The 19,869-nt window shown below is 63.9% G+C and overlaps 4 protein-coding genes across 5 annotated transcripts; 1 reads left to right on the forward strand and 3 right to left on the reverse strand.

Annotated features, from left to right (window-relative positions):
• Positions 1–940: 940 nt before the first annotated feature.
• Positions 941–10,145, forward strand: NPR2 (natriuretic peptide receptor 2). Its single transcript, XM_015848450.2, has 22 exons — positions 941–1,757; positions 4,751–4,950; positions 5,021–5,134; positions 5,548–5,683; positions 5,796–5,890; positions 5,968–6,100; positions 6,186–6,270; positions 6,343–6,463; positions 6,831–6,905; positions 6,985–7,062; positions 7,179–7,283; positions 7,376–7,447; positions 7,528–7,687; positions 7,766–7,921; positions 8,005–8,173; positions 8,285–8,431; positions 8,608–8,731; positions 8,838–8,906; positions 8,974–9,148; positions 9,254–9,352; positions 9,432–9,523; positions 9,598–10,145. Exons 1-22 carry the CDS (start codon positions 1,034–1,036, stop codon positions 9,658–9,660), a joined length of 3,192 nt encoding a protein of 1,063 aa, XP_015703936.2. The 5' UTR covers positions 941–1,033; the 3' UTR covers positions 9,661–10,145.
• A 502-nt stretch (positions 10,146–10,647) lies between these two features.
• Positions 10,648–12,564, reverse strand: SPAG8 (sperm associated antigen 8). Its single transcript, XM_015848292.3, has 7 exons — positions 12,389–12,564; positions 11,903–12,239; positions 11,374–11,548; positions 11,258–11,291; positions 11,047–11,155; positions 10,901–10,963; positions 10,648–10,825 (listed from the first exon to the last, which is right to left on the reverse strand). Exons 1-7 carry the CDS (start codon positions 12,448–12,450, stop codon positions 10,691–10,693), a joined length of 915 nt encoding a protein of 304 aa, XP_015703778.1. The 5' UTR covers positions 12,451–12,564; the 3' UTR covers positions 10,648–10,690.
• A 1,395-nt stretch (positions 12,565–13,959) lies between these two features.
• HINT2 (histidine triad nucleotide binding protein 2) lies at positions 13,960–15,050 on the reverse strand. 2 transcript variants are annotated; one of them, XM_015848441.3, is made up of 5 exons: positions 14,972–15,050; positions 14,512–14,655; positions 14,325–14,429; positions 14,179–14,251; positions 13,960–14,102 (listed from the first exon to the last, which is right to left on the reverse strand). In XM_015848441.3, exons 1-5 carry the CDS (start codon positions 15,032–15,034, stop codon positions 14,011–14,013), a joined length of 477 nt encoding a protein of 158 aa, XP_015703927.1. In that variant the 5' UTR covers positions 15,035–15,050; the 3' UTR covers positions 13,960–14,010. The 2 variants fall into 2 exon arrangements, with proteins under 2 accessions (XP_015703927.1, XP_015703926.1); XM_015848440.3 differs by having other exon boundaries at positions 14,512–14,724.
• Positions 15,051–15,290: 240 nt separating this feature from the next.
• TAF1C (TATA-box binding protein associated factor, RNA polymerase I subunit C) lies at positions 15,291–19,753 on the reverse strand. The gene is made up of 14 exons (XM_015848439.3): positions 19,546–19,753; positions 19,058–19,151; positions 18,844–18,950; positions 18,662–18,757; positions 18,505–18,578; positions 18,189–18,436; positions 18,001–18,111; positions 17,790–17,913; positions 17,638–17,709; positions 17,413–17,548; positions 17,196–17,324; positions 16,918–17,092; positions 16,687–16,824; positions 15,291–16,463 (listed from the first exon to the last, which is right to left on the reverse strand). Exons 1-14 carry the CDS (start codon positions 19,675–19,677, stop codon positions 15,319–15,321), a joined length of 2,781 nt encoding a protein of 926 aa, XP_015703925.1. The 5' UTR covers positions 19,678–19,753; the 3' UTR covers positions 15,291–15,318.
• Between the last annotated feature and the right edge of the window lie 116 nt (positions 19,754–19,869).

Here is a 19,869-nt window from a genome sequence, read left to right on the forward strand (position 1 = left end):
CGGGCACGCTGCCCCCAGCGGGGCCCCGCCAGACCCCCCTATCGCTCCTGCCTGCGCCGAGCCCGGCTGTCCCTGCCCCGTGTACCCCCGTGGGACCCCGCACCCCAAATCCAAAGGGACTCCCATTGTGGGCACTCAGGGCCATCTCCACAGTGCCCCCCCCATGCTGAGGACCCCCAGGAGTTGTGCACCCCTCCCAACCGTTCCAGGATGGACACGACCGATAATTTGGACGTTGCACTCAATCACTCTACGCTGGGGACCCCCAGAACTTGGGTACTTACTTCCCACTTCCCCTAAGTGACCACCTCGTCACGCTGCACCATGTCTCCACCCCAAACTCCCGAACTCGGACACCCAATCCCCCCCCATAACGGGGACCTCCGGCACCCAACCCCTTACCGACCTCCGTGTCTTGTGGCACATTAGCACCCGGGAACACCTCCCCAACCCCCACGTCCAGGTCTCCTCAGAACCTGGGCACCCCTCTTGATTCTCCAATACTGAGAACCCCCAGCACCCCAGATCCCCTCCCCAGTTCCCCCACGCTGGACACCCTCGTACCCCGACCATCATAACCTACTCGCCCTCCCCTCTCCCCCGCGCTTAGAACCCCCAGCACCCGGAACCAACTCCCCAATCCCTCCATGCTGAGGTCTACCCAGAACTCGGACCTCCGTGGCACTGAGGACCCCCGGTACGCAAACACCGCATCACCCCCAGCCCCCTCCCCAACTCCCCCAGGCGCTGAGAACTCTCAGCACTCTGCCTCTCTCCTCGACACCCCCCACCCCCTACCCACGCGCCCGCTCCCCATCTCTCGGCTCGGGCAGACCCCGCGCCCCGACGGCGCGACCACCACCCGCCGCGGCTGCCGAGGGGCCGAGGGCGGGGGGCGGCGCGGGGCGGGGCGGCGAGGGGTGGGGGGGAGAGCTGCCCGTCCCGGGGCGGCCCCGCCCGGGGGAGGTGCAGGCGGCGGGGCGGCGGACGGAGGAGCCGCGGGCGGCGGCGGGCGCAGGAGCCATCGCGGCCCATGGCTCCGCGGCTGCCGCTGGTGCTGGCCGCGCTGCTGGCGGCGGCGGGCGGCGGCGGCGGAGGGCGGCGGGCGGCGAACCCCGACGGGGCGGGCGCCAACCTGACGGTGGCCGTGGTGCTGCCGGAGCGCAACGTGAGCTACGCGTGGGCCTGGCCGCGCGTGGAGCCGGCGCTGAGCCTGGCGCTGGAGGCGCTGCAGCGGGGGGATCCGCCGCTGCTGCCGCGGCCCTTCTCGGTGCGCGTCGAGTTCATGAGCTCCGAGCTGGGGGGGGCCTGCTCCGAGTACGTGGCGCCGCTGAAGGCCGTGGACCTGAAGCTCTACCACGACCCCGACGTGCTCTTCGGGCCGGGCTGCGTCTACCCCGCCGCCTCAGTGGGGCGCTTCGCCTCGCACTGGCGGCTGCCGCTCATCACCGCCGGCGCCGTGGCCGTGGGCTTCAGCGAGAAGCGGGAGCATTACCGCACCACGGTGCGCACCGGGCCCTCCGCACCCAAGCTGGGCGCCTTCGTGTCCCACCTGCACGCCCACTTCAACTGGAGCTCCCGCGCCGCGCTGCTCTACGTGGACCGCAAGACCGACGACCGGCCCTACTACTTCACCATCGAGGGCGTCTTTCAGGAGCTGCAGGACGGCAGCAACCTCACCGTCCGGCACCACATCTATTCCCCCGACGAGGGCGGCCCCGACACCGCCATCCACTTCATCAAGGCCAGCGGGCGCGGTGCGTGGCGGCTCGGAGCGACGCGTGCGGTGCCGGGAGGGGCGGCGGGGCCCGAACTGACGGGACGGGATGGGATGAGGTGGGATGAGGTGGGCGGGGGTCCCGCCGAGGGAACGGGGGCCTCGCGCGGGGCTGGGAGCCGCGCCGAGAGTGCGGAATAGTGCTCGGTGGGGCGCGGTGCGGGGATGGAGAGGGAGGGGGGGCTGCGCCTGGGGCGAACAGCAGGACCCGTGCGTGGCATTAATGGGTGGGCACGATTCTGGGGACCCCGTGGTGCACAGTGAGAATTTGAGCACCCAGCGGGACCCTTGTGAGTCACAGAAAAAGTGTGGGGACACCCGACTGGGCACGATGAGGGGATGGACGCACAGTGGGACCTGTGTGGGACACAACTAGAAGTGGGTAGGAGGGAACCTTTGTGGGGCACAGCAAATGGAAAGACACACGGTGGGACCTCTGTGGGGCACAGTGAGTGGTTGGGGATGCTGTAGGACCCGTGTGAGGCAGAACATTGGGCATGGTGAAGGGGGGGTCTCAGCAGACTGGGGGGGCACGGGACAGCGGGTGCAGTGGTGGAACAAGGCTGGCCCTAGGGGACCTGGAGTCACCTTGGTACCATTGGGATATCCAGGGCAGGATTAGGAACCTCGGGACCCCCAATCCCTGCCTGAAGCCCCTCACAGGGCACAGGAGACATGGTGGCACCTTTGTGGCACCCTGTGGCTTGGGCCACCAAGGGCAGGCTGGACCTGGAGGCGGAGGTGATGGTGCAGACGTGGCCACTGATGGGCAGTGCTGGCAGTGGCTCTTGTGCCAGCACAGTGAGATGGATGTGCCCCATGCAGGGAAGAAACAGCCTGGCCCTTTGGCCCGCTGCCTTGGTGCTGGTCCCCAGCTGTGATCATGGCGGAGGGTTGGGGACAAGGCTGGGAACGCCCCAGGAGAGTGGCTGTATTGGGTGCAGTAGGAAATGGAGGGGCTCTGGAGGCAGCTGGAGAGCAAGGGCAGGCAGCTGCTCTTCCATTATTGATGAGCAGGGCGTATCGATCGGGGAGGCAGCTCTCCTTAATGGATCTGAAGATGCTGTGTCATTAGGAAGGACACGAGGCTAGGATGAGAGGAGCCAGATGGGCCAGCAGGGCTGAGCCTGAGGGAGCTGTGAGCCCCTGGCCCTGAGCTGATGGCTTTCTGGGGTGAGGGAGTGCACGGGGAAAAAGCTCGGCTCAGCGATTGCTTCCAACGTTTCCGGCTTGGAGTTGTAAATCACCCTGATGTGATCGGTGCCCCTGGCTCAAGGCAGCATGGGCAGAGACATGGGGCCCCTGGAGCTGCCCCATGCTGTGTGGGGCTGTGGAGAATGCTGTTACTATGCACCCTGTGTTGAGCATTGCTTTGGCATCACCCGGGGTGAGGCTGAGGAGAGCCACGTCCCTCTTTGTGCCCCCGGTGCTCCCCATTCCTCAGTGTTTGCTGCCCCAAATGTGGGTACGGGGGATGTGGCTGCATCCCCATGTGGCAGTAATGGGGCTGGCACGCACCTGCCCCATCAGCACTGTGCTGCCATGTCCTTTCTCTGGGCCTGAGGGCGACGTGCCGGGCCCCACGTCGCTGCTGCTGCTCGCAGCAGGGCTGATATAATTAGAGCTGCAGATGAGGGAATTACCGGGGCATCTGCCTTCAGAGCGCAGGTCCTGCGCCTGGGGACATGGGTGGGCGCTGGGCTTTGTCCCCTGCTGCTCAATGGTGCTTCCAGCCCCGTGTGTTTTCCCCCATTTGGGTGGCACCTGTCACACAGCCCCAACCCCTCTGCACATCTCTTGCCCCAGGAGCCACGCTGGCTCCATTCCCCACCTCCCCCCGTGATGAGGGCTGTGACCATGTGGGCCCCTGCGCGGCCGTGCCACCATCTGCTACCAGCTGTCACAGCCAGGGATGGTCTCACGTGGTGTCCCCAAGGGCTGTGGGGTGGGGCAGGAGGTGGCACAGGGGTGGCATTGTGTTTTTTGGGAGGATGTCCCACTAAGAAGCCCCAGTGGTTTCTGCCCCATGGCAAAACCCCCTGAAGGGACAGTCCGTGTCCCTCGTGCTGCCTTGTGCCACACTGTGTCCCAGAGCCTGTCCCTCCCCGTGTGCAGTTCTCCAAGGGTTCTGCACCCGCGGATGAAGGCTTTCACCAAGTTCAGTGTCCACATATGCAGATGCTGGCCCCGATCCCCCCGTCGCCGTGCACCCAGTCCCAGCAGTGCCGGGGTTAGGGCCGTGCACGGGGCCAGCAGCTGAGCGTGACATTCCTCCGGCGCCCGCCGCCTCCTCCCCCGTTGCTCAATCGTGGGTTCCCAGCCAGGCTGGCTGGAGCGGGGGCCCTGGTTTTCCGGGGGGAGGGAGGGAGGAGGCGGTGGCAGGAGGGCCCCTGCTCGGGGGGGTTCCGGACGCTCTCTGCACAGCAGCCCACGGGGTGCCTGGCTCCATAGCAGGGTACCTGCTATCAGCGCCACGCATCGCCCATCTCTGTGTCCCTGTGGGGTTGATAGAGGCGCAGTCATTGAGCTGTGGGGCGGTGGGGGTGGTGGGACGGGGCCCGGGCACCCCCTTGGCTCTTGGGTCGCAGCAGCAGATGCTCTGTTTCCAATTAATGCTGTGGCCGGCCGAAGGTGCTGGAATCCGGGAACCTGCGCATTCCTGCCGCACGACCGACCGCAAACCCAAACATGTTTTTGTCCCTTTCCTCAGCCTAGATTCCCCAGCGGGCTCTGGGGCATGGCCCTGACGCCTTTCCCAGCCTGATATTCCCCTTCCCCAAAGCCTTTGAGCCAAGGTGATGGCACTCTACAGCGCGTGGTGCACAGGGCATCCATCCACCCCATGTGCTGGGGTTCCCCTTTCCCCCCATACCGGATGATGTGCCATGGGCACGTCCAGGCCAGCAGGGCTATGGGGTGACCCCATGACTCTGTGAGGTGGGAGCTGTGCACTGACACCCCCCATCCTGGCAGTGGTGTACCTGTGTGGGCCGCCGGAGATGCTGCGCCGCATCATGCAGCTGGCACAGCGCGAGAACCTGACCAACGGCGACTACGTCTTCTTCTACGTCGATGTCTTCGGGGAGAGCCTGCGGGGGGACTCTGCCCATGACGCCTTCAAGCCCTGGCAGCAGGGTTCAGGGCAGGACGCGGGGCTGCGTGAGGCTTTCCAGGTGAGCTGCACCCTCCTACATGGGGGTTTGGGTTGGGATTTCAGTGTGACGTGCGTTGCTGTGTTCGCAGACTGTGCTGGTGATCACCTACTATGAGCCCCAGAACCCTGAGTACCAGCACTTCCAGACCCAGCTCATCCTGCGTGCCAAGCAGAAGTTTGGGGTGCAGCTCAACTACTCCCTGGTGAGCTCTGCATGATGTGAGGACTGTCCCTTTGGGGTTGCAGAGGGTTGGATGTGGTGGAGGGTGATGACATATGTACCTGATTGGAGCAGTGCAATGTGATGATGTCCCTGCAGGGCTTGTGAGTGGATGTGGTACAGGGTTATGGGGTTGTAGGGTGGTTGTGGCAGCACTGTGGGCTTATGGGGGATGTGCATGGCCCCACTGTGGGGTTACAGGGCTGCAAGGGCATGCATGCCACCAATTCAGGGTTATAGAGCTGCTGAGGTGTGCATGTACCTGCTGCAGGGTAACGGAGCTGCAGGGTTGAGCATAGCCCCGCTGTGGGGTTGGGGCTGTAGAGGTGTGCATGGCTCTGGCACAGAGTGGTGGGCTGTCAGGGAATGCATGCAGTGCTCAGCTCCCTCCTGCAGATGAACCTGGTGGCGGGGTGCTTCTATGACGGGGTGCTGCTGTACGCCATGGTGCTGAACGAGACCCTGCGGGAGGGCGGCTCCAAGAAGAACGCCACGCAGCTCATCGAGAAGATGCGGGACCGCAAGTTCCAGGGTAGCAGCAGGGAGAGGGGCTGGGGGGGTTAGGGGGAAAGGGAGGAGGGCAGGTGGGCTGCAGGGATTGGTCCTGTGCTCCATATTCCACCTGGACCTCACTTGTGCCATAGGGGTGACGGGGCTGGTGAGCATGGACAGCAACAACGACCGTGACACTGACTTCAACCTGTGGGCCATGGGTGACCCCGAGAGCGGGCAGTACGAGGTGGGGGCAGCACTGGGGTCCTGCTGGGGGATGGGGGCAGTGTGTGTGGGGGTCTGGGCTCAGCTGTCTCCCCACAGGTGGTGGGACACTACTCGGGTGCAGAGAAGCAGATCCGCTGGCTGGGGCGGCCCATCCGCTGGGTGAAGGGGGCTCCCCCCTTGGACAACCCACCCTGCGTCTTTGATGTGGATGACCCCTCCTGTGATAAAAGTGGGTGCATGGGGTGTCCCACTCTATCCTTCCCTTGGGGTGTGCAGCCCCACACAGTGCTAACAGCCTCCCTAACCCATGGCAGCCCCCCTCTCCACATTGGCCATCGTTGCTTTGGGCACCGGGCTCACCTTCGTCATGTTCGGCATCTCCAGTTTCCTCATTTTCAGGTGGGTATGGATATGGGGGCAGCAGGGTGGAGGGCAGTAGGGATGGGCAGGCTGACCCATTGTGTCCCCTAGGAAGCTGATGCTGGAGAAGGAGCTGGCCAGCATGCTGTGGAGGATCAGATGGGATGAGCTGCACTTTGGGAGCGCAGAGCGGTACCATAAGGGAGCAGGCAGCCGGCTTACACTGTCCCTGGTGAGACTTCATCCCTCTACTCCTGTCCTGTCCTCCTGCATAGCCCCATGTCTCCTACGGAGTCATACTGTACTCCCTGTGTTCATCCATCCCTTGCAAAGCTCTCCATCTCTTTCAGAGACACGTTTCATTCATGCCCTTCCATCCCCCCACAGCCCGGAGTCCCTATGGAGCACCATGCTCTATCCATCCCCTGTGAGGCCCTTCATCCCTTGTAGTGCTACATCTCCACAGCCCCCCATGCACTGTAGCACATAGCCTATAGACTTTGCACTCCCTCATGCTGACCCTGCAGACCAGACCTTGTCCTGCCCCTGCCCTGCTCTGTGGGTGTGTTGTCCCTGTCCCTAACACTCCCTCTCTGCAGCGTGGCTCCAGCTATGGCTCGCTGATGACCACACATGGCAAGTACCAGATCTTTGCCAACACCGGACACTTCAAGGTCAGTCTGCACCCCTATGGGCTGCCAGCATGTCTCCCCAGAGCTACCTGGTGAGCACTCACCCCTCCATTGTCCCCAGGGCAATGTGGTGGCTATCAAGCACGTCAACAAGAAGCGCATTGAGTTGACACGGCAGGTGCTCTTTGAGCTCAAACATGTAGGTGTGGGGTCTGGGATGGGGTCTGTGCTCTGCTGGAGTGCAGTATCTGCTCCTTGTGGTGGTGGGTCAGCGGGGTGCTGCCTCTCCCCACCAAGCTCTGCTTGCACCCCCAGATGCGGGACATCCAGTTCAACCACCTGACACGCTTCATTGGGGCTTGCATCGATCCTCCCAACATCTGCATCGTCACTGAGTACTGCCCCAGGGGCAGCCTGCAGGTAGTGAAGGGACACAGGAGGGTGGAGGAGGTGGGGAGGGGAAGGGGAGATGGCGGTGGAGAATGAAGATAGAGATGAGTGTGCCTCTCCAGGACATCCTGGAGAATGAGAGCATCAACTTGGACTGGATGTTTCGCTACTCGCTCATCAATGACATCGTCAAGGTACCTGAGCAAGGGGCACGGTTGGCCTGACGGGGATGCTGAGGGGTGCTGGTGTCACCATGTCTCTCTGTCTGGTGCAGGGAATGGCCTTCCTGCACAACAGCATCATTGGGCACCATGGCAGCCTCAAGTCCTCCAACTGCGTGGTGGACAGCCGCTTTGTGCTGAAGATCACCGACTATGGACTGGCCAGCTTCCGCACACCCTGTGACGGCGAGGACACACATGCCCTTTACGCCAGTGAGCACTCACTGTGGGGACAGGGACATGGGTAGCAGGGGGATGGGGGCTTTACCTCACTGCTCTGTGCCCCTACAGAGAAGCTGTGGACAGCCCCAGAGCTGCTGCAGAAGGGCCATCTGCCTGCACAGGGCATGCAGAAAGCCGACGTCTACAGCTTTGGCATCATTGTGCAGGAGATTGCCCTGCGCAACGGCCCCTTCTACATCGAGGGCATGGACCTGAGCCCAAAAGGTTAGGGAGATTTGAAGGGGTTGGCAAGGTATGGGGTGGATTCTGGGGTCTGTGCTGACCATCAGCCCTTGCTTGTTGGGCAGAGATTGTGCAGAAGGTACGCAACAGCCAGAAGCCCTTTTTCCGGCCCTCCATCGACATTGGAGTGCACAGCGAAGAGCTGGCTGTGCTGATGGAGCGCTGCTGGGCGCAGGAGCCTGCTGAGCGCCCCGACTTCAGCCAGATCAAGATCTTCATTCGGAGATTCAACAAGTGGGTGTTGAGGAGTGGGGGTACAGAAGCCCCAGCTCCACCTGGGAGTGGAGACAGCCAACAGGGCAGTGTCCCCGTGTCCCCCTTGCCCAGCTGCCCCTCTCCCTGCAGGGAGGGCAGCACCAGCATCCTGGACAACCTACTGTCGCGCATGGAGCAGTATGCCAACAACCTGGAGAAGTTGGTAGAGGAACGAACCCAAGCCTACCTGGAGGAGAAGCGCAAAGCAGAGAACCTCCTCTACCAGATCCTGCCCCAGTGAGGGGGGATGCGTGGGGCTGGGGTCTTCGTGGGGCTGGGGGCCGCACTGGGGCTGAGGGCACAGGAGTCCTGCCTTGCTCCCTGTGCTGGTGCTGGTGAGGGGAGCAGGGAGGAGGGGGATGTGATTTGAGGAGAGGACCCCCAGCACCCACTGTCCCTGCTTCCCTTGGCAGCTCTGTGGCGGAGCAGCTGAAGCGTGGGGAGACTGTGCGAGCTGAGGCTTTTGACAGCGTCACCATCTACTTCAGCGACATTGTGGGCTTCACTGCACTGTCAGCTGAGAGCACCCCAATGCAGGTGGGAACAGGGCTAAGGGTGGACAGGGGGCTCATCCCCCCGCTATAGAGCTATGCGCAGGGCTGAAGACACCCTGCTGCCACCATCCCCACTGTGCTTCTTGAAGGTGGTGACGCTGCTGAATGACCTCTACACCTGCTTTGATGCCATCATTGACAACTTCGATGTGTACAAGGTAAGGGGTACAGGGCACCAAGGTGGGTACCAAGGGGTGCCCGCGCCTCCTGACCCCACTGCCACAGGTGGAGACCATTGGGGATGCCTACATGGTGGTGTCAGGGCTGCCGGTGCGCAATGGCAAGCTGCACGCCCATGAGATCGTCCGCATGGCCCTGGCCCTGCTGGAGGCCGTCAAAACCTTCAAAATCCGGCACCGGCCCAATGACCAACTGCGTCTGCGCATCGGCATCCACACCGGTGAGCCCCAGGCTGCTGGGGGGCTGCTGCACCATAGGGATGGGGATGGTGGGGGTGGGATGTTCTCTGCTATTCTGACATCTCTGAATGTCTTGGTGTCCCCAGGTCCCGTGTGCGCAGGAGTGGTGGGGCTGAAGATGCCGCGGTACTGCTTGTTTGGGGATACAGTGAACACAGCGTCACGCATGGAGTCCAATGGACAGGGTGAGCCGTGGGGCTGGAGGTACCCATCCCTGCCCTGAGCACCACAGGTGCATCCCATGCATGTCCCTTTGCCCCCCAGCCCTGAAGATCCACGTCTCCTCCACCACCAAAGAAGTCCTGGATGAGTTTGGCTGCTTTGAGCTGGAGCTGCGTGGAGATGTGGAGATGAAGGTGAGGATGCGGTGCTGGGGAAAGCACTGTGGGGACAGCAGTCCTGGGGGGTCTGACCATTTCCCCCCGCCCAGGGCAAGGGGAAGATGCGGACATACTGGCTGCTGGGTGAGCGGAAAGACCCCAAAGCCATCTGAGCTCAACAGAGCCCCCCTTCTTGGGGTGCACCAGGACCCCCCTCAGCAGTACTGGGGCACAGGGGCTCAGTGGGCACTGCACCGCCCGTCCCCTCCATCAGCACCAGCAAAGCTCCCTCCAAGCCTCCTGCAGCCCCTGGTTGGGAGAACCCTCCTGACCCCCCCCCCCCCAGCCTCTTGGGTCCTGACCCCCCATCCCCAACCTCTGTGGCTCGGCGGGTCTGAGCCATCCCTGGGGCCTGGCTGCCCCACACGGCACTTTGCCTTCTCTTTTCAGTACTCTGCTCCCCCTGCGCCTGTCTCACCCCTTTCCCAAAGAGAGGAAAGGAGTGGGACAGGCTTAGACCTTGCTGCTCCCCTCCACACACCCCCTGTGTATATAGCCCCACCCCTCACCCCAGCCCTGTAAATATCCCCTCCCCAGGTGTAAATATAAGCGTGCGCGCAGACTATTTTGTTGAAATACAAATTGCCCTCAGTCCTGCTGTTTGCAGCTCCTGTGCTTTGCCTTACCCCAGCGAGGTGTGGGCTTTTGGAGGGGGAATGGGGGGCAGAATTGCACCCTTGGGGCAGCTGGGGATGGGGATGCCTGTCACCCATGTGGGGTTGGGGATGGGGAAGGTGATGAGTCACCAATCTGGACATGGGGGTGGGGATTTGTGTCACTAGCCTGGGAATGGGGACACATCATCCACCTGGGGTTGAGGACAGAGATGGGGACCAAGGGGATAAGGATGGGGATGTGTGTCATCCCTATGGAGTTGGGAATGGGTTTACATGTCATCCTCCTGGGGACAGGGATGAGGACACATATCATCCACCTGGGGGTGGGGATGCAAATCACCCAGCTGGGAATAGGGATGGGGACACTGGACACAGTGGAAGGACATGTCCCAGGGGATGTGCCACATCTTGTAGTGTGCTGTTCCATAAAGAGCGCCTTTGCATTGGGATTTGGGGTACCCACAACATGCTCTGGGGACATCCTGGGGAACACCAGGGTGCCAGCAGCAGGACTGGCCCCTGCTCTTTATTTCATGCTGGGCCGCAGCCGGCGGTTCACTGGCTGATGGGGCAGGGGCTGCTCCAGGTACTCGGTGATGGGGGTGGAGAAGGCGGCGTTCCTGCGGAAGGGACTGTCTCCAGTGCGGATGCAGGTGACGCCCTGGAGGGCAGAGATACAGAGACCCCTGTGAGCAGTGGGTACAGCAAGATGGTGGGGCAGGGTGCGGATGCTCACAGGCACATTGTGGATGTGCTCCATCCAGAAGCTGTAGGGCTGCTCCATGTGGTAGTTATGGGGCTGCAGGAGAAAAGGGGAAATCCTCTGTGAGTTGGGGGATAGTGTGGAGACCCCACTTTGGGGTGCAGGATGGCAGGCAGTACCTTGGAGGCAGGTGGGGGTGTGGGCTGGAAGCCCCCTGTGTAATCCCGGTGCATGGTGTGGGCCTCCATGTGACTGGGCAGTGGGTGGATCTCCTCCATCAGCTCTGGCCTGCAGGGCAGCGGGAGGGTGTGGGGTGCCAGGACCCACCTTCCCGTGACCAATGTCGGAGTCCCTAAGGACTGGACCACTCTTAGGGTCCCACAGGCTCACCGGTACTTCTGGTACAGCATGGCCTCCTGCTGCCCTGTGGGGAGCCAGCATCCTTAACATCATGACTCCCTTCCCCCCCCCTTTCAACCCCTCTCCCCCTTTATTTGAGGCTGTACCTTGTGCCAGCGGTGGGATTCGGTAGGGCATGCAGATGGCATCACTGGTGGTGCTGCTTGGCAATGAGGCTGATGGGTGCAGGGGGGGCGGCAGCTTGTGGTGGCCGTGCTGGTAGGCAAAGCCCTCACTGCCCAGCTCTGGTTGTACCGCGTTGTCCAGGTGGTCGGTAGCTCCCTGGGGACACAGTGTGGGGCACACCGTGGGGTCACTGTCCCAGGGTGCTCACAGCTTTCCATGAAGGAAACTTCAGCCCTGTGGACGTAGGGGTCCAGAGCAGACAGTGAGAATTTTGGGTGTTCTCCATCTAATTTTTGCCTAAATTGATGCTTCTGGAACACGCACCATTGCTCCACTACAGCAGACGTTCCCCTGAACCTCCCTGCCTGTGCTCAGCTGAGCCTCAGGGTGGGCACTGTCAGGCTCCTTCCCCATCCCACAAAACTCAAGGGCATCCCAGCAGCTCGGGTGGCTGTTTAGGGAGCAGGGGCTCATGGTGGCCCCCAGGTTGGGTTTGGGGCAGGGTTTTACCTCCTCCTGCCAGCTGTGGGTCAGGCAGGTGCCCTGTGGCACATTGCACTCCAGCTGCTCTGCTGGCACCTCAGGGAGGTCCTTGGCTGTGGGCACCTTGGGAGGCTCCTCAGTCAGAGCCGGTGGCACCTCGTGGTGCTCCTCCTCTGCATCCAACACCTCTCCCGGGTGCTCGGTCGGGACCGTCATCAGCTCCCGGGGCTGCTCGGCCACAAACACCGGCGTGTCCCTGCGGCACGGCGCCACCACGGGCAGCAGCGCCTCCCCCTGCAGCCTGACCCTGTGCCGGGCTCCATCCTCAGGGTACACGGGAACGACGTGTCCGGTCAGAGCGACCCTGCGTGGGGACAGAGGAACGGCCGGGCTGCATCCCACGGTGCGTCCCCCTCCGTGCCCACTGCTTTGGACCCCCAGAACACACCGGGGATCCCCAAAGCTCGTGACCCCATTGATCTCCCCACGCCCCCCCTGGTGTCCCGGACCCACCCGTGGGGGGTCTCAGGCCCCCGCCGCGCTCCGCGCTGCATGGCTGAGCCACGCATCTCCATGGGGACGGGGAACGCGCGCCCAGACCGCACTTCCCGCGCGCTGATTGGTGGAGCCGAGCGAGGGCGCGCTTCCCAATGGCGGGAGTGAGAGCGGGGCAACACGGGGACAGAGGGGCAAGGGGGCGGGGCCTGGGGCAAGGGGGCGGGGCTAGAGGCAAAGGGGCGTGGCCATGACGGCGCGGGCGCGGGCTCCGGCCACGTGCGCGCTGCGGGGCTGGGCGGGGCCGTGGTGCCCGGCGCCCAGCTGCGAGCTCGGCCCCACGGTGACAGCCCGGGGCAGGCAGGGCAGGGCCGAGCCGCCCTCAGCGCCTGCAGGACGCCGGCCCCGCTCCCCCCCCCGCCGGGCAGAAGAAGGGCCCTTTGACGGCGGCGCCGGCCCCGGGCTGTTATTGCAGCGCTCTGCGGTGTGAGCCGGCGGTGCCACCGCGCTCCGGCTTTGGGGCCTCTGTTTGTCCTGGCCGACCTCACGTCCCACCCCCTGCCCCAGCGCGGCGGCCCCTCCCCAGGCGCTGGGTCTCGCGCCAGGCGGGGGGCAGCGGGGCAGCTGCAGCCGTCCGTGCCGGAGCCCTGTGGAGGGGCCCGGGGCTGGAGCACATCTGGGCACGGCGTGCTGGTGACACATCCCCCCCCGCTCCTCCACCCCCCTCCCCCCCTCGATCTCTTTGGAGAACTTGCGTCATTTGCGATAGTCCTTGGCTGAGGAATGAGAACAGCTCTGGACCTTCGCCCGCCCCATTCCCCACGGCGTGGCACGGAGACGGGGCCTCGGCGCCTATGCATTTTTGGGGACCCCCCCCCCCGCCCCAGCCCAAGGGGTGCTTCTGGCGTTCGCCAGCCTCCTCCTGCTGTGCTGCTGCCCGCCAGTCGTACAGAAAGGACCCAGCAGCTCAGCCCCCGGCAGTGGGAGCCTCGGGGGGCAGCGAGCAGCACGCGGAGAGCAGGGACCTGCCGGTGCCCCCCAACCGGGCCCCAGCAGCAGCAGCACCCTGCTGAACAGACCCCACATTATCCCCGGCGGCTGCGGTCCCCGGGCGGTTGGCGGGGGCCCAGACTGCGGTGCCAGGTGGGCTGCGAGCTGCGCCAGCGCCCGCCCCGCGCTAAATTTAGCGGCGGACGGAGCGGGAGGCGCGGGGCAGGGAACCCACGGACGCCTGCGCGTTGCGGCCCTGCACGTGTCCGCGTGGGCTGGAGCTGCTCCGACAGGAGCGCGCTGAGCGTGTTTTGCACGTGCTGGGGTGGGGGGGGGCGGGGGTGCTGGGGTGAGCAGCGCAGCGTGCTGTGCACCGTGGCAGAGGCACGCTTGATACTGATGCATACGGTGTGGGGTGCGTTGTTGTGCGCGGTCTGCGCTGTGCAACGCAACATTTTGCACAGTTTTGGGTGCACAGTGTGTCTCGGCTGTGCAATGTACATGTGTACATGTGTACACGGTCTGTGTGCATGGGTCAGAACTCACAGCCGATTCCCATCCCTGAGGGAGTCACCACAAAGCAGCCAGAAAATCCACAGTGTGTCCCCAAGAAACTTTATTGTGGGGTGACCCGGGGGGGCAGGGGGACCTCAGCCGGGCGGCCAGTTCATCTGCCTCCCACCCAGCACGTGGAGGTGCAGGTGGTACACAGACTGGGCACCGTGCTTCCCATCGTTGATGACTGCCGGGAGAGGAGCAAGGATCAGGGTAGGGAGTGTCACCCGTGGGGTGACAAGCGGGGGTTACACTGGACTCACCCAGCCGGTATCCGTCAGACAGCCCCTCTGCCTGAGCAGTGCGCGCTGCCACCACCATCAGGTGTCCCAGGAGCTGTGGGAGCAGAGCAGGGCTCAGCCCAGCGCCCCTCACCCAGCTGCTGCCCTTGGCAGCCAGCCCCGCTCACCTGCGCGTCCTGCGGCCCCACGCGGCTTAGCCGAGGGATGGGGCGCTTGGGGATCACTAGGAAGTGGACGGGAGCCTGAGGAGCTACGTCGCGGAATACCAGGCACTGAGGGAGGAGGGGCAGGCTGAGCCACGCGCTCTCGCGTGGGTACAACCCACGGTGTGGCGTGCGCTCCGCTGACCCCTACCTCCTCATCCTCGTACAGGATGGTGGCCGGCACGGTGCGGGCGATGATCCGGCTGAAGATGGTGGCCTCCGTGCCCGCCTCGTTGGCCGCCCGCTGCGCTTTGCCCACCTCCCCGTCCTGCCCGCCGGACACGCAGCGGCAGCGCTGGGGATACACGGGGATGTCACGGCGCGCGTGGGGAGGGCACCGCGCACAGGGGCCGCTCGGGGGCAGCTACGGGTGCGAGGTGGGGAACGGGCGTGAGGTGGCAAAGTAGGCGGCGGGGCCACGCGCGTGGGTTACGAACCGCAGTGCGACCATGAGCACAGCGGGCGGTGCTCGCTCTGTCGTGGACTTTGCACGGGTGACAACGCCGGCACACCCACGAGACCCCCCTCTCCCCTCTCCCCTCTCTCCTTCCTTCCCTTCCTCCCCACGTCCCCCCCCGCGGTTCCCGCGCCCCCTCCCAACGCGCGCCCACCTGCCCAGCGCGCGCCCGCGCCACCCAGGCACGCGCCAACCCGCGCGCCAGCAGCGCCGCCATCGCCAGCCCCGGCCCCGCCCCGCCAGCAGCTCCCGCCTCGTCACTGCCGCCTTAAAGGGCCCGCACGCTCCTACGCGTCCCCACGCGTGACACGGACGGCACCGCGCCGCACCCAGCCGGCAGCTCCCACAGCGCTGCCAGCACCCAGCCGGCAGCTCCCACAGCGCTGCTCGCTCACCCACACACCCAGCGTACACACCCGCCCAGACACCTCCACGAGTTCCGCGTGGGTTCTCTCAAAGATCCCGACAACGAGAACGGTGCCGCTCCGCCTTTATTGCTGCTTAGAAGCCCATACGGGGGCGCTTGCGGCGCGGCTGCGAGGCGGAGGAGAGCTGGCTCTGTGAGCTCTGCGAGGAGGGGATGCAGCGCTCTACCGTGATGTTGCAGTGGGGCTCGGGGGGATCCTGCGGGCCCTCGGCCCACACGTTCAGGTAGTCCTGCAGCGTGCGCCGGCGCTCCTTGGGGATGCCGCAGGAGCGCAGCACCGGAGGGGACAGCAGGAAGTCGGTGGGGGGCAGCGGGGGGGTGCAGGGTTGAGAACACACCGCCGCCTCCCGTGGGGTGGCCGGGGGGGTGCGGGGCGTGCCGCCCTTGCTGAGCTCGGACAGCTCAGACTGGTAGGTGATGGAGGAGGTGAAGCTGGCCGACAGGCTGCGGTGAGCCTGCTTGCGTTTCTGCTCCCGTCGCCGCTCCCGCAGCGCTCGCTGCCTCTGCAGGGTGCTGCCAGACAGCTCCGCGGCTCCCCACCCGCCTCTCCACGCTGCTGTTAGCCTGGAACTCAAAGCGTTGGGTTCCAAGGAGGGTGGTGGGCTGGGGGGCTCTGGGGCTGGCTCCCAGCGCTGGATGCGGCCCCGCTCACGCATGGTCTGGTGCAGCTGTTGCCGGTACTGCTGTAGGGCAGTTGGTACCACCTCCGACAGCTCCTTGTGGGTGAAGAGGCGCCACTGGCTGATGGTAGGGCGTCCTGATCGGCAGGAGGATGCTCGGGAGCTCACCCATGCCTTCAGCAGTGCCCGCAGCCAGCGGCGGTACCGCAGAGTGGCAGCTGCACTGGGTACATCTGGGGCAGGCCTGGGGCTGGCACGAGGCTCAGGTTCCTCAGGGGCTGCTGGTGTGGCCACGACCTCCTCTTCTTCCTCTTCATCATTGATTATCACCTCCACATTGGATAAGTAGAAGGTCTGCTCTTCTTCCTCCTCCCGTTTCTCTTCCTCACTGCCAAACAGAATGGGAGAGCCGGGGGATGCTGCTGCCTCATCTCCCTTGTTGGGAGTGGGAGCTGGTTCAGATTCATCCCTCTGGTCTGGAACAGGTGTGGGTGCTGCTTCGTGCCTCAGTGTCTGATAGAAGACATCACCGGCCTCGGAGAGCTGGAACACTAGAAGGGAATCTTCCTGGCCTTGCCCATGCTGCATGGCAGCCAGCCCTATGGGGATAAATGGGGCTTCGTCACCACACACCCTACTCTACCTCCCCACGAATGCAGCACTCACTGCTCTTTCCCAGTTTGTCCCTACATCCTCTCCCAAGCCATCAATATCTTAACTTGCACATGGCGTTGAGTAGCATTTGCCTTTTGAAGCACGCTGATGTAGCACTGACTGCTGGCTGCTAGCCCTGCAGGACCTGCACAGCCCAGGACCACTCACCAGATGCAGGGATGCTGAGGCGCTGCTGGAGCAGGTGCTGCTGGTGTGGGAGCTGTATGGGGAGGTGAGGTAGGCAGCTGGCAATGCTGTGTAGCCGCTGTGGTGGCCCTGCGAGCTGGCAGGCCATCTGGCTGCCCCCTGCAGTAAGACATGTCAACAATGAGCTGGTGAGGCAGCATGATCAGGATGTGGACATGAGGGGAATCTGCGTTCCCCTACCTGGTTTCTCACCTGTGTACTGCAGCAACAGCAGCTCCTGAGTATGAGAGGTGCCCAGCAGCACTTTATGACTCCTTCCAGACTCTCCCGGCACAACATCAGCGAACAGAGGGGGGAATTTCATCATGTGTGCCCATTTCAGCACAGGCACCAGCGGCAAACGCTCGTCCAGCAAGTACACGGCAAACTGAAAGGGGGCAAAACTCAGCAGGGTGCCCCCCACCTGCATCCAAACCAGATGCACGAGGTGGGTGGGGAGGTCTGGGGACACTGAGCCATGGAGGACTCACCTGGGTGGCAACGAGGTACTGGCAGGGGTGAGCCCTACCCAGGTACATGGGCAGTACCACGCGTTCACCCTTCTGGCACTTGGCTTCCTCACCCACCTTGAAGAAGTTGAAGTGGCATCTAGTGGGGGCCTGCAGTGGCATAACAGGGTGCTGTCAGCACCATGGGGCTGACATAGGTCACCCCACAGCCCACCCTGAACCCCGTTCTCATGCTCACCCGAGTATCCAGGCACAGGATGCCAGTGCGGTCAGCACAGCTCAGCACCCGCGGGTGAGCAGTGAAGTCACTCCAGCGCCAGGGTGAGTGGTCCCGGAAAAACAAGGTCTGGGGGTCATGGCGGAGCCGCTGCAGCCTGTAGGGAAAAGGACAGAGCTCTTCCTTGCTGTGGGGCACCCCTGCCTCCTGCAGCACCAAACACTGGGGATCAGAGCCCCAACTCACCCTGTCTCTATGTTCCATAGATAGACAGCTCCACTCTGCGTACAGACTGACAGCTCCCCAGGCAGGTGTGGGCTGTGGGGCAGAGACATGGCGTTACATTGGAAGGCTTGTAGCTGAGGACCTTCCCAGAGCTCTGTATTCCCACCACACACCTGACGGTGAGGCAGGAAGCTGGCACATCAGTGTGGATGACCTGCAGTGAGCTGGGGGCAGCCCCTGTCTTGCCTGACATCCTCCAGACACCACAGTAATAGTCAGAGCGAACGCCAACAAAGTCTAGTAGGAGACAGGAGAGAGGGCAGATGAGAGAGCAGGGATGCCACTATCTCTGTATGCAGTGCACATGTCCCAGGGCTTACTCACCCTGCCCATCCACCCGGGCAGCAGCTACTTGCCGGATGCGCCCGTTGAGCTCAAACTGCACTGGCAACCCCTGGGCCCGCGGCTGCTCCTCCAGCACCACATTCTGGAAATCTGGAGTGCAGGCTAAGGGCACTGCCACACAGTGCTCCCCTGTCCCAGAGTCCCCCAAGTATCATAGGAAAGGATACAGAGGTGGTTCATGGCCAACCCGCCAGGGTACACCAGGCATCCCATGTCACTGCTTGCATCCTGAGGGGGCAGCCAGGCTAGTGCTCCCCCTGTGGAACTGTCATCGAAGAGCAGTCTGGTCCACTGTAGCAGCAGCTCTTCATGCACGCAGTCGGCCAGCAGTCCCAGTGGCACCTCAAAGAGCCAGTCCCGGCACAGGTGAGAGAACAAGCGCAGGTGGTTGGCATACGGATGCCGAGGGCAGCCACTGTGAGGGGACAATCAGTGCCAGGTAGGTGTCGGAGCCCACCGCCCTCCCAACCCAGCAGCACTCACCGCCTGGCTTCCATATTGTTGATCTTCTTCACCATGGATGTCATACGGATGGTTGTGTCCTTGGCACTGCCTTTCTGCAGGGAGGAGAGAAGTGCCACTATGAACAGAAAGGAGGGGGTACACCAGTGCCCCCCTCAGCATCACCAAGGACACTGACCCCGAGGCTGTAGTCTCCCAGGTGGAAGTTGTTGTGCAGCAGCTGCCCCAGGGAGCTGAAGGCGTCCTCAGGATGATCCACAAAGAAGTGCCCTAGCTGCGTGGGGACAGCAGTGTGGGGCTGTGCAGTGATGTCATGGTGGAGCTCAGCCCTGTCTCCTCAGCAGCACCCAAGCCCTGTACCTGCTTGGCAAAGTCCAGCGCAGCCCCAGACTTCCCAGTCTGCAGCTTTCTATGCAGGACACCGTGGTAGAGAATATCCTGAGCGGTCACACTGGGGACCGAGCAGCCTGTGAGGGGGCAGGGGGCGGCGGGGGGGGGGGGGGGCTGCCGAGTGCGTCCCAGCACCAGGTGGCAGCCCCATTCTCAGCCCCCCCTGTGCCCCCTCAATCCTCACCCACGTTGGGCGGCAGCAGCGGCACCGCCGCGGGCTCAGCCGGCGTCCAGCTCTCCCCCTCGTGGCTGCGGAGGGGCACGAACGGCGGCAGCACCTGCAGGGACAGCGGGGAATGGAGGTGAGGGTCAGTGCCCCCTCAGTACCCTCAGAGCCCCCTCAGTACCCTCAGAGCCCCCTCAGTGCCCACAGAGCCCCCTCAGTGCCCACAGAGCCCCCTCAGTGCCCACAGAGCCCCCTCAGTGCCCTCAGAGCCACCTCAGTACCCTCAGAGCCCCCTCAGTACCCTCAGAGCCCCCTCAGTGCCCTCAGAGCCCCCTCAGTGCCCACAGAGCCCCCTCAGTGCCCACAGAGCCTCCTCAGAGCCCCCTCAGTGCCCTCAGAGCCCCCTCAGTGCCCTCAGAGCCCCCTCAGTGCCCTCAATACCCTCACTGCCCCCTCACTCATTGCCCCCCAGGCCTCCCCCATCCCGTTCCCCCGTTACTCCTCACCTGCCGCCGTCCAGGCCCGGCCTGCAGCACCTCTTCCCGCTCCCCCCATCCAGCGGCCGGAGCCGGACGCCCCTCGTCCCTGGTGGGGCCGGATCCGAAGTAAGAAGGGAAGAGCACGCCCGGGAACTCCATGGGCGGTACCGGGGGCGGTAATGGTGAGCCCGGTACCGGATCCGGACCGGAAGTGCTGCGCACGCGGTCCCGACGCGGTAGGAAGTTGGATGACCGGGAAGGGCGAGGCCTAGAGTGCGACAGCGCCCCCTAGCGTGTGGGAGGTATCATGGCGAGCAGAAAGCGGGGCCGCGCCGGTTGTGAGTGACAAGC

Source organism: Coturnix japonica, chromosome Z (assembly GCF_054131305.1).
Source record: "Coturnix japonica strain WE chromosome Z, WE-NBRP24, whole genome shotgun sequence".
Lineage (NCBI taxonomy): Eukaryota > Metazoa > Chordata > Aves > Galliformes > Phasianidae > Coturnix > Coturnix japonica.

Coding starts and splice junctions, on each gene's coding strand:
- NPR2 (XM_015848450.2), top strand. CDS start 1,034: ATGGCTCCGCGGCTGCCGCTGGTGCTGGCCGCGCTGCTGGCGGCGGCG. Junction 4,951..5,020: donor GGCTGCGTGAGGCTTTCCAG/GTGAGCTGCACC, acceptor CTGTGTTCGCAG/ACTGTGCTGGTGATCACCTA. Junction 8,907..8,973: donor ACAACTTCGATGTGTACAAG/GTAAGGGGTACA, acceptor CCACTGCCACAG/GTGGAGACCATTGGGGATGC.
- SPAG8 (XM_015848292.3), bottom strand. CDS start 12,450: ATGGAGATGCGTGGCTCAGCCATGCAGCGCGGAGCGCGGCGGGGGCCT. Junction 12,240..12,388: donor GGGCCTGAGACCCCCCACGG/GTGGGTCCGGGA, acceptor GTCCCCACGCAG/GGTCGCTCTGACCGGACACG. Junction 10,964..11,046: donor CACCCCCACCTGCCTCCAAG/GTACTGCCTGCC, acceptor TTTCTCCTGCAG/CCCCATAACTACCACATGGA.
- HINT2 (XM_015848440.3), bottom strand. CDS start 15,034: ATGGCGGCGCTGCTGGCGCGCGGGTTGGCGCGTGCCTGGGTGGCGCGG. Junction 14,725..14,971: donor CGCGGGCGCGCGCTGGGCAG/GTGGGCGCGCGT, acceptor TCGCACCCGTAG/CTGCCCCCGAGCGGCCCCTG. Junction 14,103..14,178: donor GTCTGACGGATACCGGCTGG/GTGAGTCCAGTG, acceptor CTCTCCCGGCAG/TCATCAACGATGGGAAGCAC.
- TAF1C (XM_015848439.3), bottom strand. CDS start 19,677: ATGGAGTTCCCGGGCGTGCTCTTCCCTTCTTACTTCGGATCCGGCCCC. Junction 18,951..19,057: donor GCTGCTGCCGCCCAACGTGG/GTGAGGATTGAG, acceptor GCCCCCTCACAG/GCTGCTCGGTCCCCAGTGTG. Junction 18,579..18,661: donor TGGGAGACTACAGCCTCGGG/GTCAGTGTCCTT, acceptor TCCTCCCTGCAG/AAAGGCAGTGCCAAGGACAC.